The sequence below is a fragment of the Patiria miniata genome, unplaced genomic scaffold (assembly GCF_015706575.1).
Source record: "Patiria miniata isolate m_02_andy unplaced genomic scaffold, ASM1570657v1 HiC_scaffold_7, whole genome shotgun sequence".
Lineage (NCBI taxonomy): Eukaryota > Metazoa > Echinodermata > Asteroidea > Valvatida > Asterinidae > Patiria > Patiria miniata.
The window spans coordinates 45,556,455-45,578,723 of record NW_024037074.1 but is presented as its reverse complement, the minus strand read 5'-3'; the positions used below and the strand labels follow the sequence as shown (position 1 = coordinate 45,578,723).

The following is a 22,269-nucleotide window of genomic DNA, read 5'->3' as shown; positions in this document are numbered from 1 at the left end:
CTTTTCATTATAACTTCCTGTCTGGTGACGTCATCAATCTTTCCCCCTCAAATTGTTCTTAGAATGAAGCTGATTATATACATCAATTATAAAGTGATACCAGCAAACTTTTATGACGTCAGCGGTAATACTCTTGTACAGTACAACTTAGCCAGAGACTAGCATCGTTGACATCTTTTCCCATAGGCACTTCCAGTTTGGACAGGAAGGAAGCTAGGTCACGTGAATCTTTGCTCTCTGGGCCTATAGTTTTGCGTACTACATTAATAGGCCTATAGTGCAAAAGCCATTGTCATTTCGAAATCTATTGTAAAGCTTCTACGCTAATAATGGTTTATTGCGTTTGTGTGTGTGTGTTTTTTTTAGCACAGTGCAATCATGTACGAAGAATGGGAATGGTTCTGCGGGAACAACAACACTTACCTTTCTACCGACCTCTCCAGTGAATGGGTCGGCAACACGTGCTTCATAAACGGACTGGCATTGCTGCCGCATGTCGCATTCATATTTTTCTTTGCCCTTGCGCTCTTCGAACTGGGATGCGTCTGCAACAACCGTAAACGGGGCAAAACTAAGTATGTCCTGTGTTATCCGGGTCACACGGTGCGGTGGCTGGTCAGCCTCGCGTCGCTGCTCGTTCTGGCCGCAGCCATCGGTGAGGGAGTTCTGACGGACGAGACGTACCGGGCATGGCAGCAGTCTACCCAACCCCACTATTACGCCCCCAGTGCCGCTGCCTTCATTGCCATGGTCCTGTCACTCGTCTACTACCATCACATGGAGCTGTGGCAGATACCTTCAATGTCCATCTTGCTCCTGATTTATTGGGTCTTGGCCTTGATCGGAGAATCACTACAGCTAGCTGACCTCAAGCACCACGATATAGTCGACGTCACCGTGCTTCGGTTTGATCTGACGGTACTGATGGTGATCGCATACGGCATCCTCCTTCTGAACGAACTAAATTTGATCAGAATAAAGGTGATTTCTTATTTAGCATACTAATCATCTATTTAAGAGCTCAGAGTAGCTGAGAAAACAAAAAGTCATGAAGAGTAACGGTTTACAAAGTAATTAGTGAAGTGAGAATTGAGTTGAAAAGCCTTTGTATTTGCAGCAAAATTCACACACAAAGCGATCGTTGGGCATTATGAAAAGAATAGATAGACACTTTTGATAATCGCAATTCAGAAGCTTTTACCATCTTCCAATGAAAGATAATTTCTGAAAAAAATGCATAAACTTGTAAGTCGTCGCAAATAGTTTGTTCTGCTTTTTTTGTGTGAGTTTCCCTCTTTAGCTTTCCGAAAGAAAAGGGGGAAATTATACTGTGGGAAAATATCCCACACTCGTGGGAGCTCCAACTTTATCGGGAGTACTAGCCTCTGAAGGCGGTTATTGATTTTTATCAGCTCAATTAAGACAGAATCGAATATCACACAACCAAATCAATCTTTGCAGGTTGTTGGAACCAGTAAGCTCAAAACAATCAACGAAGACCTCCAAAACCCCAACATGCACTTCATGGACGACTACGTGAGCCTCTTGTCTAAAGCAACCTTTTGGTGGATGAACTGGGTGTTTGCGAAAGGCTACAAGAAGCCACTGGAGCACAAAGACCTGGGGGACATCCCGGAAAGACATAGAGCCCATCACAACCACAAACTATTCCAAGAGGCTTTCGACAGGGAGCTGGTAAGATCAACATTCTGTGATTTTTAACTTGTCTGAAGACAACAACAATCCAAGCCGATCCATGGACCCGAAATGAAGTAAACCGAAATCAATTTTAATCTACAAATGGCTACGTGTGAACAAAATTTAAAACCACTTGCATTGCAGTACCAAGTTAAAAAGAAATCTTTCTAAAATGGGTGAGCGAATTGAAACCTTACAATGATATCATTTTTTAAATTAATCACTCAAATATTGTAGCGCGTATGACATTTTTTTTGTTCCCGAAGATGTTGTGAAACATTTTTTGTTTTCTTCTTAAACGTTCTTTTCTTCTAAAATTTCATTATTTTGTTGCTTCAAACGAACAGAATGCACACTTTACAAATGATGGACTGTACATTTGAGTAATTTGGCCAGGAATGGTGCAATTTTGAGTTTTTTTCCATGTTTGTAACCGTTTTTACTTTGTTTTATAGGGCTCCTAGAACATTGTTTTCTTGACAAAGCGGTTTCAGTTTCTCTCTAACGACCTATAGTAACTCTAATAGGCAAAACTTATTCGAAATGTTTTGTTTTTTTAATTCAATGAAGACTTCGGAGATACATGCCAAATAGTTAAATATCAGTGCGCAGAATCTGATTCTAGCACGGCAATAAGGTCAATGAACCTCATTTTTTTCAAGGTTCAATATGGAGGTTTTTTTTTATTCATTTCACCCCAGGATCGGGCAGAGAGGAAGGACACCAAACCATCTATGTTCAGAATCTACATTGATGCCTACGGGACAGTGTTGCTTGAAGGTGCATTGTACAAGATGATAGCCGACGTCTTAAATATCATTGGGCCTCTTTGTATCGGAGCCATCACAGGTTTTGTTGCCAAAGTCACGATTTCAGCAGATACAAAGCCAGTAAGTCATATCATAACGTTTCGCAAACTTCTGAAACTATTACCATATAAATAAATCTTATAAACTTCATTAGTTTAATTTTATGCCAGAACTGTTGCCTTTAAGGATCCTGTGATTTATATCCTCCAGATATTTATGTTTGGCTGAAAGAATGTTACTTTGTAATGGAAGTTTCCCTAATACTGCACCAAATTCATGTTTAAAATACATGTATAAGCAATTCATGTTTCATTATTTGCCCTGTCATTTCCTGAACTTTATTGCCATGTATCTATGCAACAAAACATTCATTGCAACAAAAATACGAAAGAAATGTTGTTCAGTGTTTTTGTTTTTCTCCAAATTGAACAGAAAACAATTATGTGTTTTCTCTTCACTGCTTCTTTTTATATCGGCAATAATTATTTCTGATAAGATGTTTTACATCTCTAATCAACAACCATATGGGGAAACAAAACCTGAAATTGCTCCTAATGAAAAAGTTGAAGCACAATTGATACCAGAACATATGCATTATTGCCCTCGCATTTCTTCTTTCAGCCTGCTCCACATTACGTGGAATTCGGCGAGTTCTTCGCCAATGGCTACGTCCTGATTGTGACTCTGTTCCTGGTGGTAATATTGAAAGCATCCTTCCAGAATATGCACTTCAAAGTGGTTTTCGTGGTGGGTGCGAACGTCCGAGCGGCCTTACAGGTAGGTTATTCATATAAGGATAATAATCTGTTGAATTGTGCCGTTCTTGTAGTTATTTTGTTGTCAAGACACTTCTTAAGGATTTAAAACCGAACATCAGTTCTGTTAATGTTGTGGAACAAGTGAGTACATTGGAAAACAAATGGAGGCTAATTGAATATTCTGTAATGTCAAGACTTACATAAGATTTGAGGCTCTGCATGGTAGAGTGTCAGTATCGTTTTGGTTTTCGGTAACACCATATGGTAATAATTACTGTTTAGAAGATATTTAGGTACGAAAAGAACTTGTCCTGCTTATTATCAACTCTCGCTAAGTAGTTTTTCTGATAAAAACAGTCCTGATTTAAGTTCTAAAAGAACTTGCCTTAGGTCTCAACGTTTGGACTAGCCTGCGCTATAGTCATCGTCAAAAGACTAAAGTTATGAACTGTTCAAGGGAAAGCAATGCGTACTCTTTTAGCTATGTGTCTGACCAACAAATAACACCTGTCACAAACACTTGTACAAAGATATTTGATTGATCATAACCATGCAGCAAAAACGTTAAAGATAAATGTTCAGCAGCTCATTGGATATCACACTGATTTCATTTAAACTTTGCAATGCACTGTGGCTAGTAGTAACCCATACAAAAAGTAGATGAGGTTCATTGAGAAAGTAGTGCAGATAATATTTTGTGTGGTGACACGTTTATATTAGGACTAATATTTGTATAAAGTTTGACTTATTGGTTAATCCAGGAGATCATAGAGTGTGATGGGGAGTTTCGGGGTAGTACTGAGAGTAATAGGATGGGCAGTCCCGGTTGTTAAAGAACTAGAAAAGAATGATATGTTTTCCTTATCTGCACTAGAGTGTGGTCTACAAGAAGGCGTTACGACTGGCCACTTTTACCTCTTCGGGAGGCCAGATGTCCATGGGCCAAGTCACCAACCACATGTCCGCAGATGCCACTAATGTATCTTTTCTTTATCTGCACTAGAGTGTGGTCTACAAGAAGGCGTTACGACTGGCCACTTTTACCTCTTCGGGAGGCCAGATGTCCATGGGCCAAGTCACAAACCACATGTCCGCAGATGCCACTAATGTATCTTTTCTTTATCTGCACTAGAGTGTGGTCTACAAGAAGGCGTTACGACTGGCCACTTTTACTACTTCGGGAGGCCAGATGTCCATGGGCCAAGTCACCAACCACATGTCCGCAGATGCCACAAATGTCCAGGTCATGTTTCAGTTCATTAACTTTATGTGGTCGGCTCCTTTTACGGTAAGTCTTCTTGATGAACTAATTGCTTCCCTAGGTCGTGATGAACTTGTACAACAATAATATTACAAACAAATAAAATGAAACAAGCCAGGTTAAGCAGCTTTCTATAAATATTTATTTGCCCTTCTAAACGATAAGCCAGTGTGCGATTGGATCTCACGGCAAAAATGCACTGCGTATGTACTGCACTTCTTGCATGTTATGAATAAGGGTGCGGATGCGTAATCGTCAATTCGTTAGATTTGTCGCAACCCGGCTGATTACGTACTTTAGTCGCCGATGGAGTTCCGGACTGAAGTTCACAGGTAAAATACGAAATAAATAACGACTTGTCATCAAGTCTACGTCATATATTAATTCTCTACCACAATCACAAGCAAAGTTTTCGGTCCTTCTTTTTCTTTTTTTTGCAGATCATCATCATCTTGATTTTCCTGTATTTCGAAATTGGTTTCTCGGCGCTCCTAGGAGCTTCCTTGTTCCTCGTCGCTGTCCCGATTCAGTTCCGAGTTGCAGCCATCCTTGCCAACAGGCAGAAGCTTATTTTGGTGAGTTTTTGAAAGAACTGTCAGCTGATGAAGGACGTAAACTTTGAAGGGTTAGAACTATTTAGTGAAATATAGCTGAAAGAGAATAAAAAAAAGTCTAGCAATAAAAAAAATGCTTGTCTTGTGTTAGCTTATATCGACCTAAAAAAAATTTATCAAAGGAAAACTTACAAATTAATTCTTCGATATATCCTGCGCGATATTTTTCTTTAACCCTGCCACCATTCTATTAGGAAAATATACACACGAAGGCACTGCAGCGCAAGTCGTTTTGTTTTACGCGCAATTAACAGTGTTTGGAGGGACACAACTTGTTCTCTAATGGTCCGAAAAGATGAATGGAGGTCCCCTGGACACACACAACAAAGATTGAAGCACTCTGACAATTTACATGTTGGTTCACCACTGATTTGCCAAAAGGGGTGCATGTCGAAAACCACGCCCCCTTCCAACTGCTACCTTCAAACCACTATGTATGTGGCCATGGGCGTCGCCAGGATTTTTTCTAGAGGGGGCAAACATTTTTTTTGCAAAAAAATGCTTGTATTTCTCAACACATTCTCGATTTATCAGTTTTAGAGGGGGGCAGGGACATTTTGTCCCCCCCCCAACTCATTAAATTTACACCACTTTGTCTTCGCGCCTCTTTTTCTTTTCTTTTTTTCCCTTTTTTTCCTTCCTTTTTTTTTTGTTTTTTTTTGCTTTTCCGGGGGGGGGGGGGGGCAAGTGCCCCCCTTCCCCCCCCTCGCCACGCCCATGTATGTGGCTATTTCTGGGTCAGGATCGATTGTCAAGTTTGAAAAAAAAAACGGGTAAGAAACATTACCAACATGGCCCTATTGCAACTGTCTGTTTCAGGGTTGCTCGGACCAGCGTCTCAAGCTAACCAACGAGCTTCTACAAGGAATCAAACTATTGAAGATGTACGCCTGGGAAGAGCTCTATTGTAAGCAAATCGAGGCGGTCCGAAAGAAAGAAGTGCGCCACTTATTGTACATCAGTTTATGCATGATCACCTCGGGTAAGGCAGATGATGTATCCTTATTATAGAAAACAGAACCTATTTTGACGAAGCATGTTCAAATAATAATTTTATAACTTGGCTGGTATTCAAGCAAAGTCTTATGAATTAAAAACATGGTACAATATGACTTTTAATGCACGTGATATTTTGTTACTTTGTATCCACTAACGGGAATTGATCATCGTTGTAAAAGATGGAACGTTTGGACATTCGTACCTGATTGAGTTTCAAATGTAAAATTTAGAGCTGCTATGATTTTTAGAAATTCTGCTGTATTCATTGATATTCATGAAATGGTTTTCCGTTTATACTGCCTACAATTGTTTAAATAATATACTGCCTATACATAATAATGTATGTCATGTTTTGGTTAGGTTAACTCTTGTCAGCGCGATAACTTGAGAAGTACATTTTGTACTTTGCTAAGGAACTTCATATGAGGTTTGTGGCTTGCTCTAGGTAGTCTTAAGAAGCCTATGGCTTTTAGGGCCAACAGTTCAAAGGTCAAAGTCACTATTGCTAAAACAATAGAAATCTTCCATTTTGGTTAGGTACACTGACAAGTGTCCTTAATAACTGCAAGCATAATTATGCCGGGGGATCGCGCAAGTTCCCATTGCAGTATTTTTTTTTACTTATTGCGTAACAACTCGTTTACATTATTTTTGTTGCAGTGTCTATAACATTCGGAGTTCCAATTTTAGTGACATTAGTGGTGAGTGCAGATTTTCTTAGAATTTGAATCCCGGAATCTTTAACTAACTAGCGATTGAACGTGGGCCCCAGTCATTGGGAAATGAACTAAGTCAACCAAAGATTTGGGGCGACTGCGGAACGTATAGTAGGAGCCAAATTTCAACTATTTCTTCTGAATAAAAGTTGAAAAGACTTCCACATGCCATATTCCCGTAAAAGTACTCACATATTGTACGAGGAGATATTTCGTCCGGGCTTGTTGTCAGAACGAATGAACACCTGCCTCTGATGAACAACAGTATTCAGTTCGCAAATACAGCATGTCAATCAAAGAGTTAATATTCCTTTCGTATTCCATTTATTTTTCATCTTGTTGTCGACATTTTGCTTCATGTTTTAGTGCTCTCTTGTGATTTAACTCAAAACACGCTGAAAGGAAATTGTATTGTTTGCTTCTAAACATATAATTTAATTGGAAGGTTATGTTGTTGTGATTTACAATTCTGTGTATTTTTCATTCTTCCCAGGCCTTTGTGACATTTGAGCCACTTTACGGAACACCGCTGACGCCTGAAATCACCTTTTCTTCTTTGTCGTTCTTCAATTTGATCGCGATTCCGCTCTTCCAGATACCCCTGTCGGTATCGACCGTCGTGGGCTCTATCGTCAGCTCCAAGCGAATTCTAAACTTCCTCCTGGCTCCTGAAGTCGAAGGGAACCGTGGAAAACTTAAGGAGCATGGAGAGACGCAGGAAAATAACCATTCAAAAGATCAGAAGGTATGGGAGCTGACGTAATGATATAACTTCCTCAAATAGACGAACTTAAGAACATCAGTTCGTGCAGCATACTTTTTATGTCAAGAAATATTAACCCTTAGTGTCAATAAATATTCGTGAGTTGAAACCTTACCTATCTGAAAAAAAGGGAATATCTCATCCGTTTCAGAAATATTGATTTGTGTCTGGTAATGATTTCTTAAGATCATACACTCTGCCCAGATCACCTATCTCGTACACATTATCTGGCCTAGGCTTATGGTAATTTTGGTAATTTTGAGTAGTTCTTTTGGTGGGAAAAAACCAAAATGTCAAATTGTGCAAGCCTTACGTGTCGATGAAGGGTGTGGTCATCCTGGGTTTTTTTAAATATTGAAAAGTTTTTTTGATGAACCATCCGTTCAAAGGGCTCTGTGTGTTTATATTCCCGCAGAAGTATAACGATGCTAGTAGGGTAGTGTTTCACCAACTCGTTACCGACGATCTCGAGCCAACAATCTCTATCGGCATCCAGACCGATGACACGGATGAGGAGACGGGGCCAATAACGAATGGCATCTCGCTAACAGAGTCTACCAGCTCACCTGTACCTTCCAGCCCAAATACGGACCGATTAGCAATCAAGGCATGGCAGTTTGTTTTGACTTTTATATAAAATATTTAAAATGTGTAACAATAAAAAGAAGAATTCGCTTGAGATTTACAACATTTAGATCTGAGCACCCTAAATTACACTGTGTTAAAGTTGATTGAGACCTGCCCACTGTACAGGATGTCCCAAAATAAGTGGAAGCAGATATCCTTTAATTTCCCCCAAAAACTACTTAACATTAGTCTTTCATCTGATGGAGCATATTAATTATACTCTTGTGTATATTCAGTAAAAATGCCATGGAAATTCGTTCATGCAAACCATAGATCTAACAGATTATAATTTCACCAATTCCAATGGGATAAGATTTACACATTAACTTTAAGAGAATAAACATCATTTGCTTTTGCTGTATGTTATTTTCAGAAGTAGATGGATTTTGGGGGTTAGTTTTTTATGCATCTGCATCTATAATGCATCTGAAAGATGCTAGTTCTAATTAAGGATTTTCTTCGATTTCTGTTACTTTAATTCACCAACAAACGAGAACGGTGATATCCGCTTGCTTCGCAAAATGTTGAAATTACTAAATGTCGAAGCGTTATTCCACACTTTGCAAAATGCAGATCACTGATGGTAACTTTGTTTGGGACCCTGAAAGTACGACACCTGTCCTGTCCAACATAGATGTGGAGATTCCAGCAGGTAAGTGAATAGAAAAATAAAGTTGGTCTTGAATAATGCTTTAATATATTTCACTTATACCATCTTAATTGCTCCGTTATGATGCCGGTTATACTTGGCCTTACTATATTTGTCTTGGTGTGTGCCCGGGATGTTGTTATACTCATAAAAGTGAACATACGTGAAAAGGTTGCAGCCTAGTCATAGGTCATAGGTCATAGTTAAAGGGCCGAATACATACAAAACAGCAATTGATTTTTTTGGGGGTTTTTCCTTACATTTTTAAACATAAACTATAAACAAGCAAAAGCTTCTACTTTGAAGCAAAAGCAAAAAAAAAAATTTTCAAGCAAATGCTTCCCAGATTAGCAATTGCTTTAAAACGGATACCGGTACATGAGTTTTTGCTTTTGTCATTAAGCATTTTGCTTGTAGTGTTTTCAGTTCTTGACCAATAATTTGACTTATACTCTTGACTAATATCTTTGCTTTGCAGGCAAATTGACAATAGTGATTGGTCAGGTTGGAAGTGGGAAGTCATCACTATTGGCGGCCATGTTGAATGAAATGACGACACTCTCTGGGAATGTACACATTAATGAGTGAGTAGGCCTAGATATGATCGACTGACTTCATGAATATTTCATTGTCATTTTAAGTCGAATGGAGCACATTTAATCAAGAGTTAACAATGTTTCGACTGACATTGATCTGAAGCTGGTTAGTCGGCGATGGCTGGGCTGGTCTAGTCGACTATTTGCGACCAGAATGAGGCTGGTTGCAATGTTGGTTACCAATAGCCTCGCGCATCAATACTGAACGGTGCCCCATTTGGACAACCAAAGAAATTGAATTTATTGTGTGGTCTAGACCTCAGATTTGTCTGAAGATTAAAAATCTGAATTATATTTTGCTAAACAGGTAAATTGCTTTTTAATGTCTTGTCTCAGTGAAAAGGACGGCATTGCATTTGCAGCTCAGAAACCCTGGCTTATGAATGCTTCGATGCGGGAGAATATTCTGTTCACTACAAAGTTGGAAAGGAAACGGTACTTTTATTATATTCATTTTATGAAATTAAGTCATTTTCAAGAAAATACACAAAGAAAGTGTAAGGTTCCGATATTATTTCTTGAAAGTAAAGATTCTTGAAAATATAATGTGCATGTATGACAATTTTTCCGCTATTAAATGTTGAAAGGAGAAATGGTCAAGAATCTGTTCGGTGGGAATATATTTACTCAAATTATTTTGTTTATTATAGAATTATAACATTATTGACATGAATTGACTGAGCCGTTACTTCCACTATATTTTTAAGCGTAGTGTCGGCACTTACGAAATAGAGTTTTATAATTATTACCAATTTATCGCTCTTGTGGTCCTTATTTATTTTGTTTGTTGCTTTTGATCAATCGAAAGGTATAAAGGGGTCTTGGATGCATGTGCGCTCTTACCAGACATCGACATTTTACCGGCTGGAGATAAAACAGAGATTGGAGAGAAAGGCATCAATCTGAGCGGAGGACAAAAGCAGCGTGTCAGTGTGGCAAGGACCATTTACGCTGACAGGGATATCATCATTTTGGTAAATGAATTGAATTCCGCAAAACACATTCGTAAGTGTTGTTCCCTTTTAGATGGCATCTTTGAGAAGTTTCGTTGGACTAAAAACGGACTCATAAAGTGTCTTCTCATGCCTGTCACAGTGGGAAGAGAATTTTAAAATGTGACGTTCAAAGCCCTTGTATGGTACACTCTGAGTTGAGTAGGACAGTAATGGAACTATGTTGCTACAACAAATGCACCAATCACTTTAGTTTAGAGTACCACTCACCGCATATGTTAAGGTCAATTATCCTGAATAGAAAACCAACTGGTCTTGATGACTGAGTATCAGATGAACAAAGATGTAGATGCCATTCACATTTAGTTCCAACTCTGTATGTAAAAACGCAAATAATGCACATAGTAAAACGAAAGAGGAATAAATAAATAAAATTACAAAAATAAAAATAAACATAATAAAAAAGTAAATAAGAGAATCGACAAGATAACCAAGCTAAGTCACGTAATGGGAGATGATGAGGACACTCTTACGAGCAAGCTAGGCCAGCTCTACTCAGATACTGTCAGGTTGCTTGAAGAGCACACATTTAATACTTTTAGATTATTTCATTCTTTTTTATTATGCAGGACGATCCCCTGTCGGCGCTGGATGTTCACGTCGGCCGTCAACTATTCGAAGAAGGAATCATGAAACAGCTTGTGAACAAAAACAAAACAGTGATTCTTGTCACCCACCAGCTGCAGTATCTTAGCAGAGCCGACCTGGTGAGTTTGTGCATTTGGTATAAACCGTTAGAAAACAAATCAACAGGAACTCCATCAGTCTTGTTTTTTTTATTTGATACACACTAAGTTGACGCTATTTGCTTCTGGCCAATACAAAAGTTTACTTAAACCAAATTTTGATCATATATCCTGTGAAAACCATAATCGCAAAAGGATAAGGCAAACAACCCTGCAAGACCAGATACAGTGTCGAATCTAATAAACAATATATCAAGACATCTGGAGCTTAAGAAGGTGTCTGTATCATGTCCAGCTTGCCATAAAATGACATAGACAACTTCAGCAACCTGTATTAAAGCAATGCACTAGCTAAAATATGCAAACTGCCAATTCGATTCTGGTGTATAGTTACTTTGTCTATTGTTGTCATTTTCCCGAGATTCTAATCATATTCTTATCAGATATCTTTGGTTGGTGAATGCATACACCCTACATAACATTAAATCATTTCCAAGTCTTATCGCCCCCACGTCAGAAAATGGACCTAGGTCTAAAAGACATCCAAAACGGCAAACAAAATCAGAGGATCTCGACTATAGGAAATATGTCTGTAACATTCTTAGCTTGAAAACATTACAATAACCCAGAGTGTGATATACAAGGCTGATTGCTGGTTTCAATGTCACATGCTGTCAGATACTGGAAATGAAAGATGGTCGTATCGTTGCCAGAGGAAGCATAGATGACATCATTAAGGCAGATCCCGAAATGTACGAGGAGATCAAACAGGTGTCAGCAGTGGGATGGAATGACAGTCAAGCCGAGAGCGCCGAGGAGGAACGGTCAAAGTTGAAGCGAAGCATTTCCGTCGTATCAGCAGGTACAATGAATCAGTGATTATTTCACCTTGCGGGTTTCACTTTCAAGATCTTGTGCTGCCAAGCGTGAACATAAAAATAAATATAACCGTGCTACGTGAATAAATATCCCTTTAAAAGTATTTTGAGATTAGGTCTATTGTAAGTTACACTTTATTCAAAACCCTTTTCTGAGCCAGCATGATTCAAGTCTACTCACACTTTTCTGCTTTATATTATCCCAGCCACTTGGTAGACACGCCCGAGTTCATCTATATCGCTAGATCACTTTAGTACTAGATCACTAGTGGGGCCCGTGGTACATCCAAAATGTAACAGTCTTTCGATCTCCAACGACATTTCTGTGGTTTCAGTGGGTGTTAGTGGTCTCAATGATGCCATGAATGAATGGCCTGTGGTCATGGGCCAGAGTAGTAGGGTGCCGACTCAAATTAAAAAAACAACTTCCTAAATTAAAAAAAAAACTTCCATGCAAGAGTCAGTGTTATGTTCAATTACACAACAGGCTAAACAATTAAACAAGATTTGCCCAGGCTTGAAGGAGATTTTGTGTATTGAAAATGGGCCTAATATCAAGCACATCTGTGGTTGTTTTTGTTCTACTAATTTAGAACTTATTCAGGGTGATGGGAAGTTAATACAGCAGGAAGAAATGGTCCGTGGAGCTGTGTCTTATAAGACCTACATGTATCTGATGAGCAACATCGGCTGGGCAGTAATCTGCTTCGTTGCCCTCGCTGTGGCCATGCAATCATCGCTGTCTGTCGTTACCAACTTCTGGCTGTCCGACTGGTCTGAATCTGGCTTACATCCGGCCAACGAGGTCAGAAATATGATTTCTGCCACAGAACCTCTGTCATCTTCAAAGTTATTATAAACAACACAAGGTCCAGCCCAAGACCTTGACATAAAGTGCATCCTCCGAAATCAGCAACACACTTTTGCCATCCTGCAAAATCCTCCATTTTGCAAAGATGATTGTGGAGTATTTGGGAAGGTTAGGGCGAATGATTCATCAAAGGTGCCCGTGGCACTTTACTTCGCAGGCAAAAGAGAAGACAATGATGAACAAGTTTCATTTTTGAGTTGGAAGAATTTTCCGGGGAAACCACAGCACATTAGACAAAGGCATTTGTCCGTGGTCTCCTCCTCAAATTATACACAGTTGAGATCACTTGCTCCGCTCCCACCACAGCCCTTCTTTTCAGTGCTGCAGTTTTCAGTTCATGTAATAAAACAATCCATGTGTGGGCCGGGCAGGAATAAAAACTGACCATACTGGTGGAAGGCGAATACAGGACCAGTTCAACTACCTTGTGATTTGCGCAAGTATTACTGGTGACCTGTGCACAGGTATCACTTAATATTTGATGAGCCTTACATTTTGCGAGATATCGACAAGATGTGTTGAACTCAATCAAACCATTATTTTCTTGTCTATATATTTAGAGTGACAGAACTTACAACGAGTATCTTGGCGGGTACGCAGGCCTCTCGATCGGAACCGCATTAAGTCAAGTACTTCAAACATCGGCTATTATTCTGTCTTTCACGTTGACGGCCAAGCGCCTGCATATGAAAATGTTACGGAATATCGTACATGCACCGCTAAGGTAAATGTGGAAACCATGACATGTGCCAAAAAAAAGAAGGTTTTATATACACTCAACTTTGGGAGCCAAGGACGATGTTCGGTATAGCAGTATGTTAATAGCCATGTTCAGTGTAGCGACTTTCCTCATTTGTGTTGCATATACATTTAGGAGTAAATGTATGTTTTCTAAGGAATGTTTTTTTTGATTACACCCATTGTTTCCGTAAGGAACATGGCATAGGAACACAGACTTCGTCATTTATTATAGAGAAAGGTCAAGGAATGATCCAAGTCATACCGTAGTCGTACTGTATACATGACATGAAATTAATACTTGTTTTCATGGATTCAATTTGATTTGTGTAGGCCTTCGTGACATTTGTTTTTGTTTCTTATGTTTTCATTCTAAACAGGTTTTTCGATACCACTCTTGTCGGGCGGATTCTAAATCGATTCTCGAATGACACCCAGATAATCGACTTTGTAAGTAAATAGGACTACGGGGAACGATTGGCTCCTCATGATGCAAATGCTTTAATAATATAGTTTTGTTTTGATGTAAAGGCTACACCTGAAAAAGGAGGTAGACAGTGGGATTGGTTTTCAATGCACAAAATCCGATTCTTTCCATGATCCATCCTGAAGAAATGGAAATATGATATTTGACAACATAGGCAGGTGAATGAAATCCAACATCATTGTCTTTACCCAGAGACTAGCCAACTCGTACAATGGATTCACCGTCAGCATCATGCAGATTATAGCGTCAGTAGTTGTCGTTGGTATTGTCATGCCAATCTTCCTCGCCTTTGTCGTCCCGATAGCCATCTTGTATTTCTTCTTACAAAAGTACTACCTAGCGGCATCCAGGTAAAGTAACGTTTTCAAAAACGGTTTGCTCTTCACTCTTAAAAGTCCCGTAGCAGATTCGACCAGGATCCGGTTTCAGATTTAACCTGACATTTTTTGGGTCACTTTTTCTGGGTTATTTTACCCGGGGAAAACAACACGTCATTTCGACACGAACTGTAGGTTTTCCCGGCCAATTTCCTAAAATGTTAATTCACTTCTGAAAATCGGTCATTCATTTTCGTTTGAATTTGAGAATCTCTCTGAACATGCGTTTCATTTCGCTACGTTGTCACATGAAATACATACTCCTATGAAAACACAAGCTCCTATGAAACTATTTACTATCTTGGGACTATCTAATTTCTTAATTGTTTTGTCTTAATTGTTTTGTTTCTTAATTGTTTTTGCCCAGAGAGATGCAACGGTTGGACAGCACCAGCAAATCTCCAGTCATTTCTTATTTCTCGGAGAGTCTTGGCGGACTGACTACAATCCGTGCTTACAGGTACATTCAAAGGCATTCTGGCGTGGATCACTCTTTGTTGGGGGGGGGGGGAGTTTACATAAGGGGGGGAGGGGGTAAGTAAAGACGTGCTGAAGGCACGCCTTGCTAGGGGTTCCCATGAATCTACTATGCTTTATTCTGCATTCTCAGTCAATTCGAGAATACATTTAGGAACTTTACATTTCATTTGTTATTTTTGACACTATTTTACTAGTATGGTTTTTAGTTATTAATAATTTATGTTATAATGCTTTTCTCATGTTCACCTCACAGAAAAGAGAGTACCTTCTACAACACAATCCTGACTCGAATCGACAGGAACACAACGGCGTTTCTTTATTTGCAGGTTGGGGCTAGATGGCTTGGTGTGAGGCTGGTGAGTTTCAAACAAGGAACAACACCAAACGCTTAATACAGAGCTTGAAAATACGACCAATATGAGAATACTCAGGATATCGATGTGTTTTTCCTCGCTGTTCATTCTGTTTTGCGAATTTGTGAGTCTAGATATGTCTACGATATACTGCACCTGTACAAAGGTGATTTAATGGTCTGTCGTGTATCAATTCAAGAAATGCATAACCCAAATCTTTTTAGATTCTCCCATATTTGTGACATTGTAAAGTTCAAATAGTTATCATTTTAAAAGAGTAGATCCTTATTCTAACATCATTAAGCAACCAGCAAAAACACGCTTTTCGACTTGTTTCTCAGTTTTTTTTAAAGAACAAATTACAAGTGTCTGAGACTGGGTTCGCCGGCGATGCAAAACAACACAACTCGGAAGTGTTGCTGAAGCTGTTTTCTTGTTATTCTTACACAGGACCTCGTGGGAGCCTTGTTTGTGCTTATTGCTACGTTGACCACGTTAATTGGCTCCTTGGTGTTCAATATTATCAGTTCTAGTGCGGTTGGCCTGAGTTCCACCTACAGTTTACAGGTATATGCAAGATTGTACATAGACCCAAAACCCCAAAAGTTGAGAAATCCAATTGATATCGACTTCTATAATTATGTTATTATGTCAAGCTTCATATTTCAAGTAGGCCTATATATACAAACATGACTATTTTGTAATAATCGTTATAACTTTACACCAAAACTTAACACAATTCCTTCGTTGTTGCTATTTTGGCGTGTTGGTAAAGTTTATTCTTCGCGTTTTTAAGTCCCTGTTATGACATCATGTATTTTGTTGTCTCCTGCGAGTCATTATAATTATGTACGTATAAACTAGCAAATGCGATTTTTAACCGATTGATACACAAGAATGCTAACAATTGTTTGAGTTGGACTAAAAAAGAAATCTGATGGAAGACGAAGCAGAATATCTCTGTAAACTCGTTAAGCGGCGTATTCAGCACAGATACTACCATTTGCAACAGTTTTAAAAAAACTGACATTCCTATGTTTCTTTTGCAGCTTAACTGTAGATTCTTATCAACCTATTTTCTTTGATATTGCCAGATATCTCAATATCTCAACTTTTTCATGAGAAATCGGACGGAGGTTGAGATGCAGATGAACGCTGTGGAGCGAATTCAGCACTACACGAACGTGGGCAGGGAGGACTACGGAGGCAAGTAGTTTGTACTTTTCTCTCGGGATTAATACTAGACTGGAGATCTTACCTCTTTTCATACATTATAAGACAGGCAGTCCCTTTAGAAATTTTCTGACGATGTTTTCAGTAAATCATAACAAGACACGAATGCTGCCTCTCTGCTAATACAGCATCTATATTGTAATGTGCGTCACCTTGTAGGCTCCCTGTCTTTCTTAAGTCACGCCCACAAAGTGCTGGCCAATCGGAGTCTGATATTCTAGCATTAGTGACCAAGCACTAAAGAAAGGTCACTATACAGTTTATGCTAAATGTATAAAACGTGTAGTTTATGATTCAACCCAATACCATGCCATTCGCCTATCTTAAAATGTGTTAGCTTGTTGTAAACTAAATTGTAGATTATTTCTTTATTCAAACAGGGACCGAGCCTTCAAAAGGCTGGCCGCATACTGGAGAGATACGAATTGACAATGTCTCGGTTCGGTATGCAGAGGGTCTTGATGCTGTGATCAGAAATGTGTCTGTGTTCCTCAAATCTGGGGAAAAGGTTAGATTAGCAAATTGTATTATATCAAGGTGAAATCTAATCATCACAATCATCCATTCTCATGTGACAAATTACGTCAGTGATCAGTGGCTTTGAAATTCAATCGTCAATGACCATCCTCAGCTATTTGTGACTTGATGACATGGAATTCTGATTGACTGTGAGATTGGTTTTTGTCAAACTTGCCACTGACTTGATTAAAGTTCTTGTGGTGGAGTGAACATCATAAAGAAACTGAAATATTACTTGCCTTTTTTACAGGTTGGTATCTGTGGCCGAACGGGAAGTGGCAAATCCTCCCTCACCTTGGCACTGCTGCGTGTCATAGACATCTTTGAAGGTAAATCCAATCAACAGAAAATACGATCTTGTTCATTTGAACAGATAACTTTTTAGGGGGAGGCTGTGTGATTGTAGATCTTAACATTAAAATGCACTCTAGAATTGACTACATAATTATATGAAGGAGCTATGTAATTTGACAGTTTAAGCTCAAGAAATTGGGGTATCACATTTAGTTTAGGGTTCGTATATTGAGACGATTCCATTGTTCATTCATTAAACATTGGTTTGCTTGACAAGAACAAGTTCCAATTTTTATCACAAAGCATCAGTTGCTATAAGATATCAAAATTTGAAACGGGGCAACCCACACAACGTTTAGTAAAGAAAATCGCAAGGAAATAATATATCTTGTACGTTTGTGACTGTACTTAAAGTATTTTGTTACTCAATGATATTTCCTTCAGGTCGGATATTCATCGACGGTGTCAACATTATGTCCGTACCACTAATGGAACTTAGGAGCAGCATATCAATTATACCACAAGACCCAGTGCTCTTCACGGGACCCGTCAGGTAAATTTGTTGATCACTATGATCCAACCTTCATAATTGTAAAACTGCACGACGTATAGTTCATTTGGAATTGAAATGTGCATTTTTATCAAATGGCCTTTTTTCTCTCGATATGTCATTAATAATACCAAGTCCGTAAACATAATCCTATTACAATCCAGGTGCGGTTTTGGGAGGGGGATTCGAACCCCCTCTCTCCTTGCTCTGACACACAAAACGTACGAAAACATTATTTAATTAGACTGTCAGATACAATGGTATTTTTAAGAACCCGCAACGAATACACAGTGATTGCCTTCTCTCCAGTACTAACCAGTAACTTATAGCTCACTGCAATATCGTTTTGTTATCATGTATCGGTAATCGTTCAATACGTAAACTAACTAACAAGGCATGAAATATATCAATTAGTGCAAAATATAGGAGGAACAAAATTATGTACAAATTCCAATACTTTATTTCGCAGATTCTTATCACAACGAGTACAAAACTTCACTGCAGAAAACACACAGTTAAGACAATAAATACAAAAGAGCAAATAAAGCATAGGCCCTACCTATCTTAGGAATGAGCACAGGGCTGCCAGGGTATAAACTAAAACGGAAGTATAAAACGCCTTTAAGAGTGGGGTGTGTTACTCAATGATACCGAGCAGATAGATGAGAAATATTTTAGGTCCTGTTGATTTGATTAAAGCACGTCAAAGAATCAATAGTTTAAAAAGCTCATCAATGTTTATTTCGTTCTGATACAGAGCAAATTTGGATCCGGAAAGGAACGTGTCCGATGATGAGATGTGGCATGCTCTCGAGATTGCACAGCTGAAAGACGTCGTCTCCCAGCTTGACGGTGGATTAGGTAAATAATATAACCGATTTCATTGCCTGTTTACTTATCGGTCATTAAATACTGTAGAAACGTCACTGCAATATAAGCAGTCAACAGGGTTACAGAAATTTCCAGACGGGAACATGAAGAATTTGTTTAATAATCTCAAAGAAAACAATAGTTCACGATGTGAAAATTGAGCAATACCTTGCCAGCAGAGACTTATGATACTGGTATGTGATGTCAGTTTATGTCTGACGTAATATAAGATACCCTCCCTGAAAAGTTTACCTTTTTTAATGAATTATACAAATTGACGCCTTAAGGTTAAAGAAGAGAGCGGTGGCAAAGTTAATATAAGACCTGTGCTGAAAACTTGTCTTACCACAGATGCAGTTGTTACAGAGGGCGGTGAGAATTACAGCGTTGGCCAGCGGCAGCTGTTCTGTCTGGCTCGTGCCTTTCTTAGGAAATCACATATCCTCATTATGGATGAAGCCACAGCCTCAGTAGATATGGAAACGGTAACTACAATCACAATTTTTGACGAAATGATACAGTTTTGACGCATTTGATGAAAGTATTTGTTTTCAACGCCTGGGCTTGATTGTCGCTTGTATTTGTCTCTTCGAACATTGAAGTACTTGTTTGTAGTAATGCAGAAATGCTATTTTGGGTTTACTATAGCAGATTTATCAGATTTATAACAATCATGAATACAAATCGCTTATGTTGATTTAAACATTAAAAGTGTTATTGCGAGATATTAAGATGTCTGTCTTTGGAAATATTGATATTTAAAGACACACTGATGAAGATACAAATTCAATAAATAGTTGGTTCTATATTTGACTTGATGTTTCTGCAGGTCGACATCGACATCGACAAAAGAAAAAACAAACACAATATTGGATATCGTATTATTAATCTTTAAAATTCGCCATTTGCCATTTACCCTATAACTACCACAATTTTAACGAGAAATTATGTTTTTTTCTCAAATAATATCCCGCAGGACAAGATATTGCAGACCATTGTTGCTAATGCCTTTGCAGATAGAACTGTTTTAACAATCGCAGTAAGTATACAAGAGTTTTTTATGTGCATTTACAATGAAACACAATAATATTCAATACGGTTTGTGGCTTTGCATAGGTGCTAGTACAAATTAGGAGAAGTTTCCTGAAACAATGATGGAGGAACTGAAAACAAAAAGGTGTAGTTGAAATCTAAGAAAAATGAGAGGATCAACTCCCAATGACGGTAAAAATTACCGGAAAGTTCTAGTCGAAACCTCTTGGTTTCTTCTTTAGTGCATGGCATTTAATACCTAATAACTTCCACATGGCGAATCCGCAAACCTCTCTCTCTGTTCCCACAAGATTAGTGAATCAAATATGTAATGTTTTCACTCTATCTCATTTAACTAAATACCAAAACAAGAGATAAAAAAGGAGTTTTGCTGGAAAGAGTTTATTTAATCGTACCAATTATTATCATTCAACACAACCTGTTGTCTTTATTCTTTTTCTCAAAGCATCGTATAGCGACCATTAGGACCTATGACAAGATTATCGTGTTGGACGCGGGAAGGGTGGCAGAGTTTGGAAGCCCTGACGAGCTCCTAGCCGACGAGGATGGAATGTTCACGGCGCTAGTCGAAGACGAGTGAGGAATCAGGGATCATCCATACGAGATGGAACAAGTGTCAATTTCGTTGCGCTGCTTAACAGTCGACAGAAAAATTGCGCTAACTACAGCAGACATTTTGTGCTAACCTTAAATGCTCTTTCATGACGTGGTTTTTTTTTTTTACGGTGAACATACAATATACAGAGGTCCTGTAGACAGAAATCAGTAGGCCTAGTGGTTGAAGTGATTAGCGATAAATCGTTGTTGGCGGTAGTGCCCTCAATGTAAATAGCAGTAATTTGGGGTTGAGAATTATTGTGAAGTACATTTATTATTTTTTTCCGTGTGTTTTTAATATTACCTTTTTCTCTTCGAATTGTTTGATATAGTAATGTGACCAGCCAGACCGATGCGCTGCCTGGCACTTAGATGTATTGTTTTCTTTTTGCAATGTAAATAGCGCCACCGTTCGTTAAAGTTTTTATGCGTAACTTATGCGTAGGCGGGAGTCCTCGATTGTCGAATCGTGAATTAGTAGTATGTTCCCTTTTATCCATATTTGTATTAACTTGAACCCACATGGGAAGCGACGGGATATTTGCTATTAATTTTAAGATTTTTAAAAAATAATCACACACCCTGGAGGATGAATGTTTTGATACTGTATTGTGAATGTAACTACTAAAGGGAATCATAGCAAACACATTGTGTTGAAAGAGTTTTACAGTTTGAGTAAAATGAGTTTTTTTCACTGGTTTTTCTTAACTACACGAAAACAAAGGAATGTCCACACTAGATATGTAAAACAAACATGTGTGTGTGTGATTGTATCCATTGTATAATTATTTGTAGGTTCTCCACCCTAAATTTTATGTGCGGTAATTGTTTCCATATGTAATTGAGAATTCAAGTTTGTCATACGCAGCAGGCAACAAAGTCAATGACTCTCCTTTTGGGTATACAATACCTCGCTAACTTTCCCAAATGCAAGCCCTGCCCATAACTGGCACTGCCTGCCTGCGCCTACATGTCGGATTTATTCACTTAAGCTTACTACAAGTGCATTAATGATATCGTTTATGCTACAGATCTTTGTAGGACATTTGCAAATCTTTCTGCAGATCCACTTTCCAGTTCATGATCATTCTCTGGCCGTCGTTTCGCCGAATCGCGTCCCTCCGAACGAGGAAGTTGAGACCGAGGAATATTACACTCTTATTGTTCTCACGCATGTGGTCGACTGCTGCTTGTTCTGTTGCCTTTGCCTGTAAAATTAATTATCAAAGATTTGATTTAATTTTTTGAATTACTTGTTTAGCTCTTTACACACACAAAAAACAAGGTATGATTGTCGATATATATAAAGTGTAAAGTTTTATATATCTCTTTTTCCCAACGTGTTTTTTTCTTTTACAACGATGCACGGCGACAATCGGAGGAGTAGTACCACTTGCCCTTTGGGACACTGTCCTCTCGAAGTATACTTCACACTGTGTGAAACCAGGATCTCTTCTGGCAATTCCTGTTGTCACGGCATATCAGCGCAGTGTCTGTGAAATAATTAACATGGTTATTGAATTACAAAATGAATGGGATTTTTACAAAAATGCTGAAGAAAGTGTGTTATACAATTTTTCAAGTCTGATTCTATGTAGTTAAGTGCGGAGAGCGGCAACCTCTACTCTTTCAAAGCGAACTGTAATTATTCAGAAAGGGGGAACCGATAAGGTGGATTATAACAATATTGTTACCTGCAAAATATCAGCAGGTTAAATACGAATTAAAATTGTTGGTTTTGCCTATAAATGTTCGCACGTTACCATGTGGCTTTGATTGG

General features: G+C 38.6%; 1 protein-coding gene across 1 annotated transcript; it reads left to right on the top strand.

Annotated features, from left to right (window-relative positions):
- Window positions 1–374: 374 nt before the first annotated feature.
- On the top strand, window positions 375–20,490 carry LOC119744801 (ATP-binding cassette sub-family C member 9-like). Its single transcript, XM_038220938.1, has 31 exons — window positions 375–981; window positions 1,462–1,695; window positions 2,400–2,588; window positions 3,129–3,284; window positions 4,398–4,553; window positions 4,967–5,101; window positions 5,960–6,122; window positions 6,800–6,840; window positions 7,349–7,600; window positions 8,034–8,225; window positions 8,819–8,897; window positions 9,373–9,478; window positions 9,827–9,925; window positions 10,299–10,464; window positions 11,073–11,210; window positions 11,868–12,051; window positions 12,661–12,872; window positions 13,499–13,662; window positions 14,057–14,126; window positions 14,356–14,513; window positions 14,908–15,000; window positions 15,274–15,376; window positions 15,824–15,940; window positions 16,468–16,579; window positions 16,987–17,114; window positions 17,376–17,454; window positions 17,864–17,972; window positions 18,727–18,830; window positions 19,191–19,324; window positions 19,816–19,878; window positions 20,338–20,490. Exons 1-31 carry the CDS (start codon window positions 379–381, stop codon window positions 20,470–20,472), a joined length of 4,674 nt encoding a protein of 1,557 aa, XP_038076866.1. The 5' UTR covers window positions 375–378; the 3' UTR covers window positions 20,473–20,490.
- Window positions 20,491–22,269: the final 1,779 nt, after the last annotated feature.

Coding starts and splice junctions, on each gene's coding strand:
- LOC119744801 (XM_038220938.1), top strand. CDS start 379: ATGTACGAAGAATGGGAATGGTTCTGCGGGAACAACAACACTTACCTT. Junction 10,465..11,072: donor ACAGGGATATCATCATTTTG/GTAAATGAATTG, acceptor TTTATTATGCAG/GACGATCCCCTGTCGGCGCT. Junction 15,001..15,273: donor ACTACAATCCGTGCTTACAG/GTACATTCAAAG, acceptor TTCACCTCACAG/AAAAGAGAGTACCTTCTACA.